At 42.5% G+C, this 12,826-nt stretch overlaps 1 protein-coding gene and 1 pseudogene across 1 annotated transcript in view; both read right to left on the bottom strand.

The window, feature by feature from the left end:
- Positions 1-3,613, bottom strand: part of DLGAP5 (DLG associated protein 5) — a 42,176-nt gene extending 38,563 nt beyond the window's left edge. The window contains 2 exon segments of the mRNA XM_049768939.1: positions 1,795-1,807; positions 3,374-3,613. Coding sequence (XP_049624896.1) covers positions 1,795-1,807; positions 3,374-3,613 — 253 coding nt within the window.
- Positions 3,614-10,354: 6,741 nt separating this feature from the next.
- Positions 10,355-10,449, bottom strand: LOC126002312 (uncharacterized; annotated as a pseudogene).
- Between the last annotated feature and the right edge of the window lie 2,377 nt (positions 10,450-12,826).

Raw genomic sequence — 12,826 nt, 5'->3', positions numbered from 1 at the left:
TATCCATTGTACCAGTTCTCTGCCCCCTAAGAAATGCTTTTAAGTAACTTCTACTAATTCCTTAGTCTGTTAACCATAGCTATTTCAATTCTTAATCTTAAAAAACTTTCTACTCAACAAATTTTATCCCTATATATTTCAGAATGGACATCTAAAAGTAAATTCTCTTTCATAAACCCAGTACCATCATCACACCTAACAAAATTAGCCATTAAGATGTTATCCCAAGGACAAGATATAAATGTCCTTGCTTCAAGGAGATTTTTTTTCAATCACTGGAAACAAACCAAGCAACATCTACTTGTGGTACATAGATGTCTTCTAAATGTCTTCATCTAAATCAGATCCTTCTTCCACCTCACATTTCATGCCATTAATTTGTTCAATAATGTGTTCAACAGACTGTCTTCCACCATATACATCTGTTTATTTTCTCCTACTTTTTACTTATTTCTCTAATTCTCATATCTCCAATAACCTAGAAACTATCTCAGGATTTGATTAGACTCAAATTCAACTTGTTATTGTTGGGCACACCTGGCAGTGCTCAGGGCATACACCTGACTCTGTGCTCAGAGATCACTCTTGGTGGTGCTTGGAGTACCAGGGATCAAACCTGTATTGGCTATGTGCAAGGTAAACACCCTACTTACTGCCCCAGCCCCTCAAATTCAATTTTTGGGAGAATATATCCTAAATGGTACTTATCTCTGGAAACAAAACTACCTAGCAATCTACAAATTAAGAATACTAATGACAGAAACAGAATTGAAGAGCATAAATTTAGAATACCTGGGACCTACACAGTGATTCTACTTCTTACTTCAAATATTACTTAAAATAAGGTGGACATGTGCTCTGTATACAATAGCATAAGAGGTCAATCACCTGACCATGATTTCCCTGAGCATTGATCATATCAGTTATAGTCCAAAATCCCACCCCACTAAAAAAAAAAAAAGGCTAATAGTAAGCAAGTACATTAGTAAGCACACTATTCACTAATAATAATAATAATATTCCTCTCCTTGCTGTTCCTGCTTCTCCTGTTTCCAAGGCAGCCCACTCTCTGTTGCTCTCGCACTACGCTCATTTCTTTGTTAGTTTTTCTTGTCCTCACCCTAAATATTGAAACATTCACTCTGCCTCTTTCCTTTTTCCATGACAAAGTTCTAGATGATCACATCTAGATTTACTGCTTCAAAAACCACATATAGCTGACAACTCCTGCATATATAGCTCCAGCTCAGATTCCTCTGTGAGCTCATCTGGCACATCTACCTTTACATCATCACTTGTTTCAAGGTTGATCGGCATCTCACATGCAACATGTCATATCCAAAATCGACTCAACTTACATTTTACCATCCCCTCAAAATTGTTCTCTGCCTCAGTCTCTTACAGTTCGGTCCATAGCGATTCCATACTTTCACTTGCTTAAGGACAGTAGAGCAGGTAGGGCATTTTGCCTTCTGCAGAACTGAACTAGATCCCTGGCATCCCATATAATCTACAGAGCCCACCAAGTGATTCCTGAATACAGAATCAGAAGTAACAACCCTGAGCATTGCTGGGTGTGTGCCCCCACTTCCCCCCCCCCAAAAAAAAAACAAAAAAAACAGATTACTACTTTGCAATAGAAATTGGTCTCCCTAAAGCCATGCTTGCCTGTCTACTCTCAGTAGAGCAAAAAGATGTTTTTAAAAAAATAAAGCACAGGCTAGACTAGAGAGATAGTACAATAAGTAGGGCACTTCTCTTGCATGCGGCTGATCCAGGTTCAATCCCTGGCACCCCATATGGTTCTCTGAGCCCACCAAGAGTGATTCCTGAGTGCAGTGTCAGAAATAAACGACTGAGCATCGTTGGGTATAGCCCCAAAATACAAAAACAAAATCATACACCAGGGATGTAGATTAATGGAAAGAACATCTGCCTTACATGCCTGAAGTTGTAGGCTCAAATCCTATCACTGACCCACGTGTGCAAAATTAATTCCTAGTACTGCTGTTGTGATGCCCAGAGCTATGGTATGGCACACAAATATATAAACTCTGGAACCACAACAATGTATGATTTGTGGGGGCTCCACACAAAGTAATCCAAACCCAGGGGGATAAAATGGTCTGCAGCAGGTGTGGCTGCAGAAAATAAATCAAACCCAGCTGAGTAGGGTGAAAAATGTGTATTTGAGGAGCTTTCAACTTCATGGAGTGAAAGAGTGCTGCCTGCCAAAACAGCAGTTTTTATTAAGCACCAAAGCAAAGACAAAAAAAATGCTTAACTAATCCCACCTAGGTGTCTTTGATATGTAAAGAGAGCGAAGTGAGCAGGGAAAGAGGCAGAAAGGGTGAAACAAGTTGTAAATCAAACATGATCAATTAAGGGAAGAGAAAGAAAACAAAAACAGAACCATGAATTAGATTACATGGCAACCGTTAATTCATAAATGGTTTCTTATTTCACCCATTCAGAGTAATAGTCAAAGTCCTTATAGTGACAGCCCTCTGCTTTCTCTAGCAAATGCCAGTTCACTTTCAAGTCTAGGCCTCTGCAAATGGGAAATAAAGGATTTAATAGCGCACTGGCAATTACATACCACTGACGAGTATGATTAAAAAAAAAATAAAGTCCTGGGCCTAAGTGATATTACAACACGTAGGATGCTTGCCTTGCACATAGCTGACCTGGGTTCATCCCCAGCACCACATATGATCCCCAAGCTCACCCTGAATGAACCCTGAACACAAAGCCAGGAGTAAGCCCTGAGTTCTCCTTGGTATGACCCCAAGCCTCTTCACCCCCCAAAAAAGAGCCGTTTGTGGGGCGAGGGGAAAATAGCACAAAGGCTGAAGTGCATGCAGCTTTGTTTTTGCTTTGGGGCCACACCTGCTAGGACTCATTCCTGGTGGGGCTCAGGGGACCATATGGGATGCCAGGGCTCAAACCCAGGTATGCAAGACAGCACTTGTACTCTGGCTCCAGCAGTTTTTTATTTCCTCCCAGCTTCTAAAATTATGTATTCTCCCTCACAAATACATACTACCCGGCAATTTCCTTTTTATCTTGGCTCATCTCAGAACCAAACAACAGAACCTTAAAACCTTTATCTTTTAGAATCATAAAAATGGTAACGCTGGAAGAAATATTCTAGCTTAATTCCCTCATTAAAATCAACTAAACAGAGCCAGCGAGGCAGTACTGAAGAGTAGTTAGTACTACTTAGCTGACCTGGGTTCAATTCCCCAGAACTCCATATGGTCCCCTAAACTCTGCTATGTGTGATTACTGAGTATAGAGTCAGGAGTAATCCCCAAGTATTGCCAGATAGGTCCCTGACTAGCACTCCTAGGCAAATGGTATTAAAAATTACAATAGATCTTTACTTACTTGGCTTCATGGGAACAAGTTCTTGATATGTTTTATTTATTTCAAGATTTCTATCTTCCATGATTGGGATGTTGACATCTTTCAAACCAAAGTGTCTGTTTTGCTGGTATTTCTTCTGTCTGTTTTCTTTCTGAGACAGTGACTTTCTATGAGCAATTTTGGTTCTAATCATCTCGACACTTAAATCTTTTCTTTGTCGACCAGTAAAATGTGATGAAGACATCCTGTGGGGTAAGAAACAGAACAACTATGAGAAATTTATTTTTATTACTTAAAAATATTAAGGTTCAGCTACAGAAGAGATAGTACAGGTGTTAAGGCACATGCCTTGCACATAGCCAACACAATTGATTCCCAGCACCACACATGGTCCAAGAACACTACCAGAAATTACTCCTGTGCAGAAGAAGGTTAGGAATCACTCCTAGCACCATCAGGTGTGGGCCAAAAAAATCCAAAGTGGGAAAATAAATTCAGCTGAAGACCCTGAATCTAACTCTTGAAAGAGGCCCAACTATCAGGAATAATCTCAGAGATATACTAGTTTTGCAGCTGATCATACTGGGGCGCTTGGGAGGGTCCCCATCTGACCTCCACTGTTGCTATATGAACTCATCAGGCTTCAGGGAGGTTGGGATACTGATAACAAGGGTGGAGGGAATGTTACACTGGTGGTAGCTTGGTTGGAATACTGAATGTCAGAATAACTGTATTATGAAGGACTCTGTAAACCACATGTCTATAATAAATATAATAAAAATATTTTAATTTAATAACAGAAAGGATTGAGGTGGGTGGACAGACAGGGTCCTATGGACAGTTATGGGGATATTGGCATTTTAGTGGACATGGTACATTAACATTGTATCCTTTTTTGTTTTTGTTTTTTTTTTTTGGATCACACCCAGCAGCACTCAGGGGTTACTCCTGGCAGGCTTGGGGGATCATATGGGATGCCGGGAGTCGAACCACCGACCCTCTACATGAGAGGCAAACACCTTACCTCCATGCTATCTCTCCAGCCCCAACAATGTATTCTTTTCATTTGTTTGTTTTTTGGATCACACCAGCAGCGCTCAGGAGTTACTCCTGGCTCCATGCTCAGAAATTGCTCCTGGCAAACTCGGGGGACCAGATGGGATGCCGAGATTCGAACCAATGACCTTCTGCATGAAAGGCAAACGACTTACCTCCATGCTACCTCTCCGGCCCCCCAACATTATATTCTTTTTCTTGTTTTATTTTGTTTTGTTGGGTCACACCCTTTTGATGCTCAGGGGTTACTCCTGGCTAAGGGCTCAGAAATTGCCCCTGGCTTGGGGGGACCATACAGGACGCCAGGGGATCGAACCGTGGTCCTTCCTTGGCTAGCACTTGCAAGGCAGACACCTTACCTCTAGCGCCACCTCACCGGTTCCTACCAACATTGTATTCTTAAAACACATAAACATGTACTGTAAACCAATGTTAAACTGCAGAAGTAGTTTGGTGGTAGAAAGGTGCATACGTTGTGTTTAAAAGATCATACAGGATCTGTTATACAAAACCACTAAAAGAAGCAAACAAACAAACAAACAAAAAAAAACCCTGCTATTATCAACTGCTGGCAATATAGAAATGGCTGGCCCTTTGGGACAGAGAGATATTACTGAGGATTGGTTATTTGCCTGGCCTGATCTGGGTTCATTCACTGGCATCCCATACAGATGGCCAACAAATGCAAGAAAAGATGTTCAGATGTTTGTCATCATGTCTCATTAGAAAAATGCAAATTAAGATGTGGTCAAAAGGGAACACTTGCGGCATGTTAGTGGAAATGTAAACTGGTGTAGCCTCCACAGAAAATATTGAGGGACCAGAAAGCTAATTGAGGGTAGGGCACTTGCCTTGCATGTGGCCAACTCTGGTTCAATCCTTATAATCCTTTTTTTGCCCCTTGAGCTCCTTCAGGAATAACCCCTAACTAGAGAGCCCAAGCACCAGAAAGTATGGCCCAAACCAAACAAAAACAGTAGAGATTTCTCAAGTATTAAAGAATGATCATATTACCCAACCATTTCAAGTCAGACTATTTATCCAAGGAATAGGAATTTCTAAGGAAAGGAAATCACTAATTTGAAAAGATGTATGAACACTTATGTTCACTGCAGCATATTTTACAAGAACCAAGATATGGAAATACACTTATGAATGAATAAAAAAGTAGTATAAGTATACAATGGAATATGATAGTTATATACAAGACATATAAGTTTTATATATACTAAATATATAAAACATATAAATAAAAATATAATATATATTACATATATAAGCCTAAATATAATATATAATTACATATATAAGCCACTTAAGGCCCGGAGGTTAAATACTGGCTCCAGGGAACAAATACCTGGGGGTCGTGTGTGTGTGTGTGTGTGTGTGTGTGTGTGTGTGTGTGTGCGTTTTAAGCCCTGTGTGTATTAAACCCTGTGTGTGTGTTAAACCCTGTCTCCAGGGAACAAATACCTGGGGGTCGTGTGTTTGTGAAACCCTGTCCTGGGTGTGTGTGTATGTGTGAAACCTTGTGTGTTAAACCCTGTGTGTATATTAAACCCTGGCTCCAAGGAACAAATACCTGGGGGTCGTGTGTGTGTTAAACCCTGTGTGTGTTAAAACTGTGTTAAACCCTGTCCTGGGTTTGTGTGTGTTAAACCCTGTGTGTGTTAAATCCTATGTGTGTGTTAAATCCTGTGTGTGTGTTAAACCCTGTCTCCAGGGAACAAATACCTGGGGGTCGTGTGTGTGTGTGTGTGTGTGTGTGTGTGTGTGTGAAACCCTGTCCTGGGTGTGTGTGTGAAACCTTGTGTGTTAAACCCTGTGTGTGTGTTAAATCCTGTGTGTATGTTAAACCCTGGCTCCAAGGAACAAATACCTGGGGGTCGTGTGTGTGTGTTAAAACTGTGTGTTAAACCCTGTCTTGGGTTTGTGTGTGTTAAGCCCTGTGTGTGTTAAATCCTATGTGTGTGTTAAACGCTGTGTGTGTGTTCCCTGGCTCCAGGGAACAAATACGTGTGTGTGTTAAACCCTGTCCTGGGTGTCTGTGTTAAATTCTGGCTCCAGGGAACAAATACATGTGTGTGTATGTTAAACCGTGTGTGTGTGTGTGTGTGTGTGTGTGTGTGTGTTAAACCCTGGCCCGAGGCTCCAGGGAACAAATACATGTGTGTATGTGGGGTGTGTGTGTGTGTGTGGTGCGTTAGTCAACCCCTGGCCCGAGGAACAAACACCTGTAAACAAGTGGAGCAAACCGGAAGGAGCCTCAGTGGCGCGGCGGGCTCCTCGAGCTGCCCGAGGAAGCAGGCCACCCCGCCGTCCCCCGCGTTCCAGGGCCACCTACCTGCAGCAGCTGGTGGCGCCAACACGCCTCTGACTCTGTCCAAAGAAAAGTGTTGCGACTCCTCGGCTGCAGGACCGCCGCCGTCCCCCAAAAAGTAGGACCCCCGCTCCAAAACAAGTCGACACCGCAGAGGAATTCAAACTTCCCGCACCGAGCTTCTGATTGGAGGGGGTTTACCCAGGACTTCCGGCGATGAGCCCGCCCCCTTTCCTCCGACGAGGCTTGCGATTGGTTAGTCGCCCGCCTATTTGAATTGATTGACAGTCGGACGGGCGGGGCGGAGGCGGGCGGGATTCTTCGAAGCGTGGGACCTGGTTGGTAACGAATGTTGGGATGGGGCGGGGGAAGGGGGTCGACCGGAAGGGTGGCGCAAGGCGTAAGGCGTCTGCCGTGCGAGCGCTAGGCTAGGATCCCGCGGTTCGATTCCCCGGCATCCCATATGGATGCAGAGCCAGGAGGAACCCCTGAGCATCACTGGGTGTGGCCCAAAATGACAAAAAACAAAAAACAAACAAAACGAACTTTGAGTTGGGGCAACGTGTGCGTCTAGGCCTGAACCCAAGTGGCTTGGTGGGTTTAGGGCCTCTTGACCAGAACTTCCTGGGCCTGGCAGGCATTGACAGAACTGAGCACCGAGCTAGATGCTCAATAAATAGACGAGCACCAACTGGGTGTGGCCCAAACAACAACAACAACAAAAGATATTGAAGCAAAATTTAGATATAGTGAAATTAAAACTGGAGAAATTGTTTTTTTGAGAAATTTTCTTAATGATTCTGCTTTTCTTTATAGAGCTATAACTTCTTTTTTAGAGAAAAATAAACCTTTATTTATTTATTTATTTGTAGGATTTTAGGCCACACCCAGCGGCACTCAGGGGTTACACTTGGCTCTGTGCTCAGAAATCGCTCCTGGCAGGCTGGAGAGACCATGTGGGATGCCGGGAATCGAACCCAGGTCCGTCCCAGGTCAGCCATGTACAAGGCAGAATGCCTGCCCGACCACTGTTCTATTAGATGCTCTGGCCCCTAGAGCCACAACGTACTGCTTTTTCAAAAGGCATGCCGCACTTAACCTTCCAAACTCTCCCCACCCTTTGGGAACCCCAATTCTGCCAAGTCCTCCAGAATTTTTGCTTGGCTTTGTTCTTTTGAAGACCCTACTTTCTAAAGTGTACAATTAGATAGGGCCTTGGAAATGACTCACCAGAAAAGAGTCAGCCTTGCAAAACCCTGAGCCTGACTTCTCCTATGCTGCTACATGGCTCTGATAGGTCCCTGCAGTGCTGTTTCCTGGCCCTGGATTTACAACTAAGTATTCTCTAGTACACAGCCCGTGTGTGTCAGCTCTAAAATGATGTGCAAGCAGTGAGTTCGATCCCCTGCATCCTATATGGTCCCCTTGAGCCTGCCAGGAGCAATTTCTGAGCTCAGAGCCAGGAATAACAACTAAGCCCTCCAGATGTGGCCCAAAAACAAAACAAAAACAAAAAACAAACAAAAAAGTTATCACTCAAGAACTTCCTGGCTTCTTCCCAATAACCCAACCTTTAGGATCACTCTTTCCCCTTACTTTTATTACAATAAATAATTGGTGCTCTTTCAGTCTGCCTTCTTTCTCACCAAGGAATGTTTTTGAGAGTCATCCTTAAGCTGCTAGAATTTGCTATTTTATTGCTGAAAAGTATCTGTTCACCTAAAGTCTATGGACTTCAGGGTTGTTCTAGTTTTTTTTCGTTTTTGTTTTTTTTACACTTTTATATATAAAGTTGCTATAAACGTTCTCGTAACCCTTTTGGAAGGCATGTTTTATTTCACTTGGGAGAAATATAGGTATGGGATTTCTAAGTTGATATTCTTAACTTTACAAGAAATTGCTAAGCAGTTTCCCAACAAGCTGTACTGTTTTGCCAGTTTACTTTCATCTTGTGCAAGAGTTTCAGCTGTTCCACATGCTTGCCAACATTTGGAGTTGTCAGTCTAATTTTAACCCCACTGGTGGGTGTGAAATAATATCTCCTTTTCATTTCATAATTTCCCCATGACTGAGCATCCTTTCATGCTTTATCAACTATTTTTATATTGTGTTTGTGGATACCTGTTCATGTCTTATTCCTGCGTTTTTGAAGTTTGGGGCTATTCTCTGAGTCTGGTTGTTTGTTTTGTATGATTTTGCAGAAGTTGTTTGTCAGATAGATTCACTTTAAAAATATGTTCTCCCAGGAGCTGGAGAGAGTACAGCCAGTAAGGCACTTGACTTCTGTCTCTGGCCTTTGATTGTTTCTTTGTTTTTATTTTGAGGCCACATGTCAAGTGGTTATTTGCAAGACTGGCAGGTTAGGCAGTGACTCTTCTACTTTAATACTTGCATTCCAATAGGCATTTTATTTATTTAGTTTTTTGGGTTAGCCATGGTGGTATTCAGGGATTACAGGACCTGTATTTAGGGATCATTATTGGCATGGCTTGGGGAACAATATGGGGTACCTAAGACTGAATCTGGGTGGACTGGATGCAAGACAAGCACCTTATCTACTATACTTTCTCTCCAACCTAGTCATTTTTAATATCTTTTTTTTTGTTTTGTTTTGTTTTTTTTTTTGGTTCACACCCAGCAGCACTCAGGGGTTACTCCTGGCTCTACACTCAGAAATCGCTCATGGCAGGCTCGAGGGACCATATGGGATGCTGGGATTCGAACCACCATCCTTCTGCATGCAAGGCAAATGCTCTACCTCCATGCTATCTCTCTGGCCCCCATTTTTAATATCTTAAGATATTAATCAAATGGTAAAGAGTGGCAGAGTTGGAAGAAGAATCACTATTACCCAAATTTTAGCATTGACATGCATTTATTAATTTAGCCATCAAAATAAATTATATAATGTAATGTGGAGCTCCACACAAAATAATCTGACCCCTGGAAAATGGATCTAGAGCAGGGGTAGCCACAGAAATAAACCAGGCCAAACTTTAGCAGGTCAAAGAGCTTTAAACCTTGTGGAGCAAGAGAGAAGAGCTGCCTGCCAAAACCACAGTTTTTATTAAGCACTAAGGCAGTTTTTGTTAAGCGCTTCTCTCCCTGGGTGAGGTGAGGGGGGAAAGTCTATCTAGAACTAGTCCCATCTAGGTGATTCTTTGACATATAAAGAGGGCAGAGATGAGGCTGAAAGCCAGCCTTGTTTTGGGTGAAACAATTTGTAAGCCAACAAATTCTCCCTTTTCTATTTAATAAAATGCAGAAATATGAGATGAACCAGAAAAGATCGTGTTCTGTTGTTCTCCACAAGAGGCGAGAAGCCCCAAATAGGAGTTTATAAAAATGGCTGTTACTGTGCTCGCCTCAGCAGCACATATACTTAAATGGCTATTATTTTGCATAGGCACAGTAAAAACTGGGGAAAAAACTTTTAATCTAGATAAAATAAAAAAAAACTCTTAATCTAGATTAAAAAAACTTTTTTTTCTTTAAAAAAAAACATGGAATGTGGGGCCGAAGAGATAGCATGGAGGTAAGGGCATTTGCCTTGCATGCAGAAAGATGGTGGTTGAATTCTGGCATCCCACATGGTCCCCCGAGCCTGCCAGAAACACGAATTTGCATGTCATTCATGCGCAGGGGCCATGCTAATCTTCTCTGTATTGTTCTAATTTTAGTATAAGTACTGCCGAAGTGAGCACTAAGAAAAACTTTTAATCTAGATAAGAGTATGGTGGCCTTTCTCAGGAAGCATTTGGTCATACAGTCCAACTTCAGACTTTACACCAGTCAATAATTTGCCTAACCCCAGTGTGTCTTCTAGCTCCTTTTACTTTTACTAAAAAAGTGAAAGGTTCTCTTTTCTTAATCATCATCTCTTTGGTGGCTGTCGTTGTCAGGCATTGCATTAGAGTCTTTGGGCTCTCACAAGTCCTAAATCATTGCCAGGGTATCATGAAGCATGTCCCCAGAAGCAAGTCGATGATAGGGTGGCATGAAGTTTGCCCTGGTTCTGAAGTTTAAGTCAAGCCAATATGACAAATGTTCAGAGTTTAGGGCCTACTTACAACAGATAAATTATGGAGTTCCTATTCCTAATGAATGGAAACTTTTCTCTTTCATAAGATTTCCGGGGTGAAGAGATAGCATGAAGATAAGGCATTTGCCTTTCATGCAGAAGGACGGTGGTTCAACCCTGGTATCCCATGTGGTCCCCTGTGCCTGCCAGGGGCAATTTCTGAGCACAGAGCCAGGAATAACCTCTGAGCACTGCTGGGTGTGACCCCAAAACCAAACAAAATAAAAAAGATTTCCCTATTTTTATGAGTCTCTGCAAAAATTAAAATGATTATTGCGGGACCAGAGAGATATCATGGAGATAAGGCGTTTGCCTTGCATGCAGAAGGACGATGGTTGGAATCCCAGCATCCCATATGGTCCCCCAAGCCTGCCAGGAGCGATTTCTGAGCATAAAGCCTTTCTGAGCGTAGAGCCAGGAGTAACCCCTGAGCGCTGCCAAGTGTGACCCCCCACCCCAAAAAAAAGGATATTGTCACAAGGTAATATTAGGGCACCAGGGGACTATAATTAGGTTGTAGTATCTATTCCTCAGGAGATGTCATACTCTATACCAGGGGTCTCAAACTCGCGGCCCTCCGTACAACATTTTGTGGCCCGCGGCCGGCCTTCAAATATCGCAGTATTCGCGATTATTCGCTTACCGAATAATCGCAATAAAAATCGCATTAGTAAGAAAAAAATCACATTAAACATTCGCATACCCTGAGCAGTTCCGTTCGGGGTATGCAAATGTTTAATGCGTTTTGTTGGTTTTATTGTTTGTTTGTTTGTTTAATGCGTTTTTTTGCGATATTTTTTCTTACTAATGCGATTTTTTATTGCGAATATTCGGTAAGCGAATAATTGCGAATACTTTGCGCCTAGCACAGACATCATTTCCGCTGCTCCTGCTCGCTGTCCTTTTTTTTTTTTTTTTTTTGTGAAATCCCTTATCGGCCCTGCCTCACCCCGACTTTGCCTCCTGCAGCCCCCAGGTAAATTGAGTTTGAGACCCATACTCTATACATAGGTCTAATAACAATACTGTTTCCCAGGAAATACATATAAAGAAAAATGCATATCTCCTTTTTCCTGTTGAACAAGCTCAAAACAATAATGTTCTCAATAAAGAAATACACATACCTCCCCTAGTATGTTGTGATTAAGTTCAAGGTGGAGGCGTCCCATATGGTCCCCCAAGCCAGAAGCGACTTCTGAGCGCATAGCCAGGAGTAACCCCTGAGCGTTACCGGGTGTGGCCCAAAAACCAAAAAAAAAAAAAAAAAAGGAAATAAAAATATAGAGAGAAGGTGAAAAAAAAAAGGAAAAAGAAATCATCATATTGGAGATAGCATGGAGGTAGGGTGTTTGCCTTGCATGCAGAAGGACGATGGTTCGAATCCCAGCATCCCATATGGTCCCCCAAGCCTGCCAGGAGCGATTTTTGAGTGTAGAGCCAGGAGTAACCCCTGAGTGCTGCCGTGTGTGACCCAAAAAAACAAACCAACAAGGGGCCGGGCGGTGGCGCTAAAGGTAAGGTGCCTGCCTTGCCTGCGCTAGCCTTGGACGGACCGTGGTTCGATCCCCCGGTGTCCCATATGGTCCCCCAAGCCAGGAGCAACTTCTGAGCACATAGCCAGGAGTAACCCCTGGGCGTTACCGGGTGTGGCCCAAAAACAAACAAACAAAAAACAAACAAACAAACAAAAAAAACTAACAAAAAGAAATCATATGAGAGCCAGAGCAATACACAGTGGGTTAGGAGTTTTCTTTGCTTGAGGCTGACCTAGATTCAATCCCTGGTATCCTATATGTTCCCTCAAGTCTACAAGGAGTAATTTCTGGGCACAGGGTCAGGAGTAAACCTTGAACACCAGGTTCGGTACAAACAAACAGATAAAGAAACAAAACTCAGAATCATCAGAAGGCTCAATCATTCCTGATCTCTGGGAACTGGATTAGATGTGCCCTGTCCTGATGTATTCTTTTTCTTTTTTTTTTTTTTTTTTGCTTTTTGGG

This window comes from Suncus etruscus, chromosome 2 (assembly GCF_024139225.1).
Source record: "Suncus etruscus isolate mSunEtr1 chromosome 2, mSunEtr1.pri.cur, whole genome shotgun sequence".
NCBI classification, from domain to species: domain Eukaryota; kingdom Metazoa; phylum Chordata; class Mammalia; order Eulipotyphla; family Soricidae; genus Suncus; species Suncus etruscus.
This window is presented reverse-complemented; position numbering and strand designations above follow the sequence as displayed.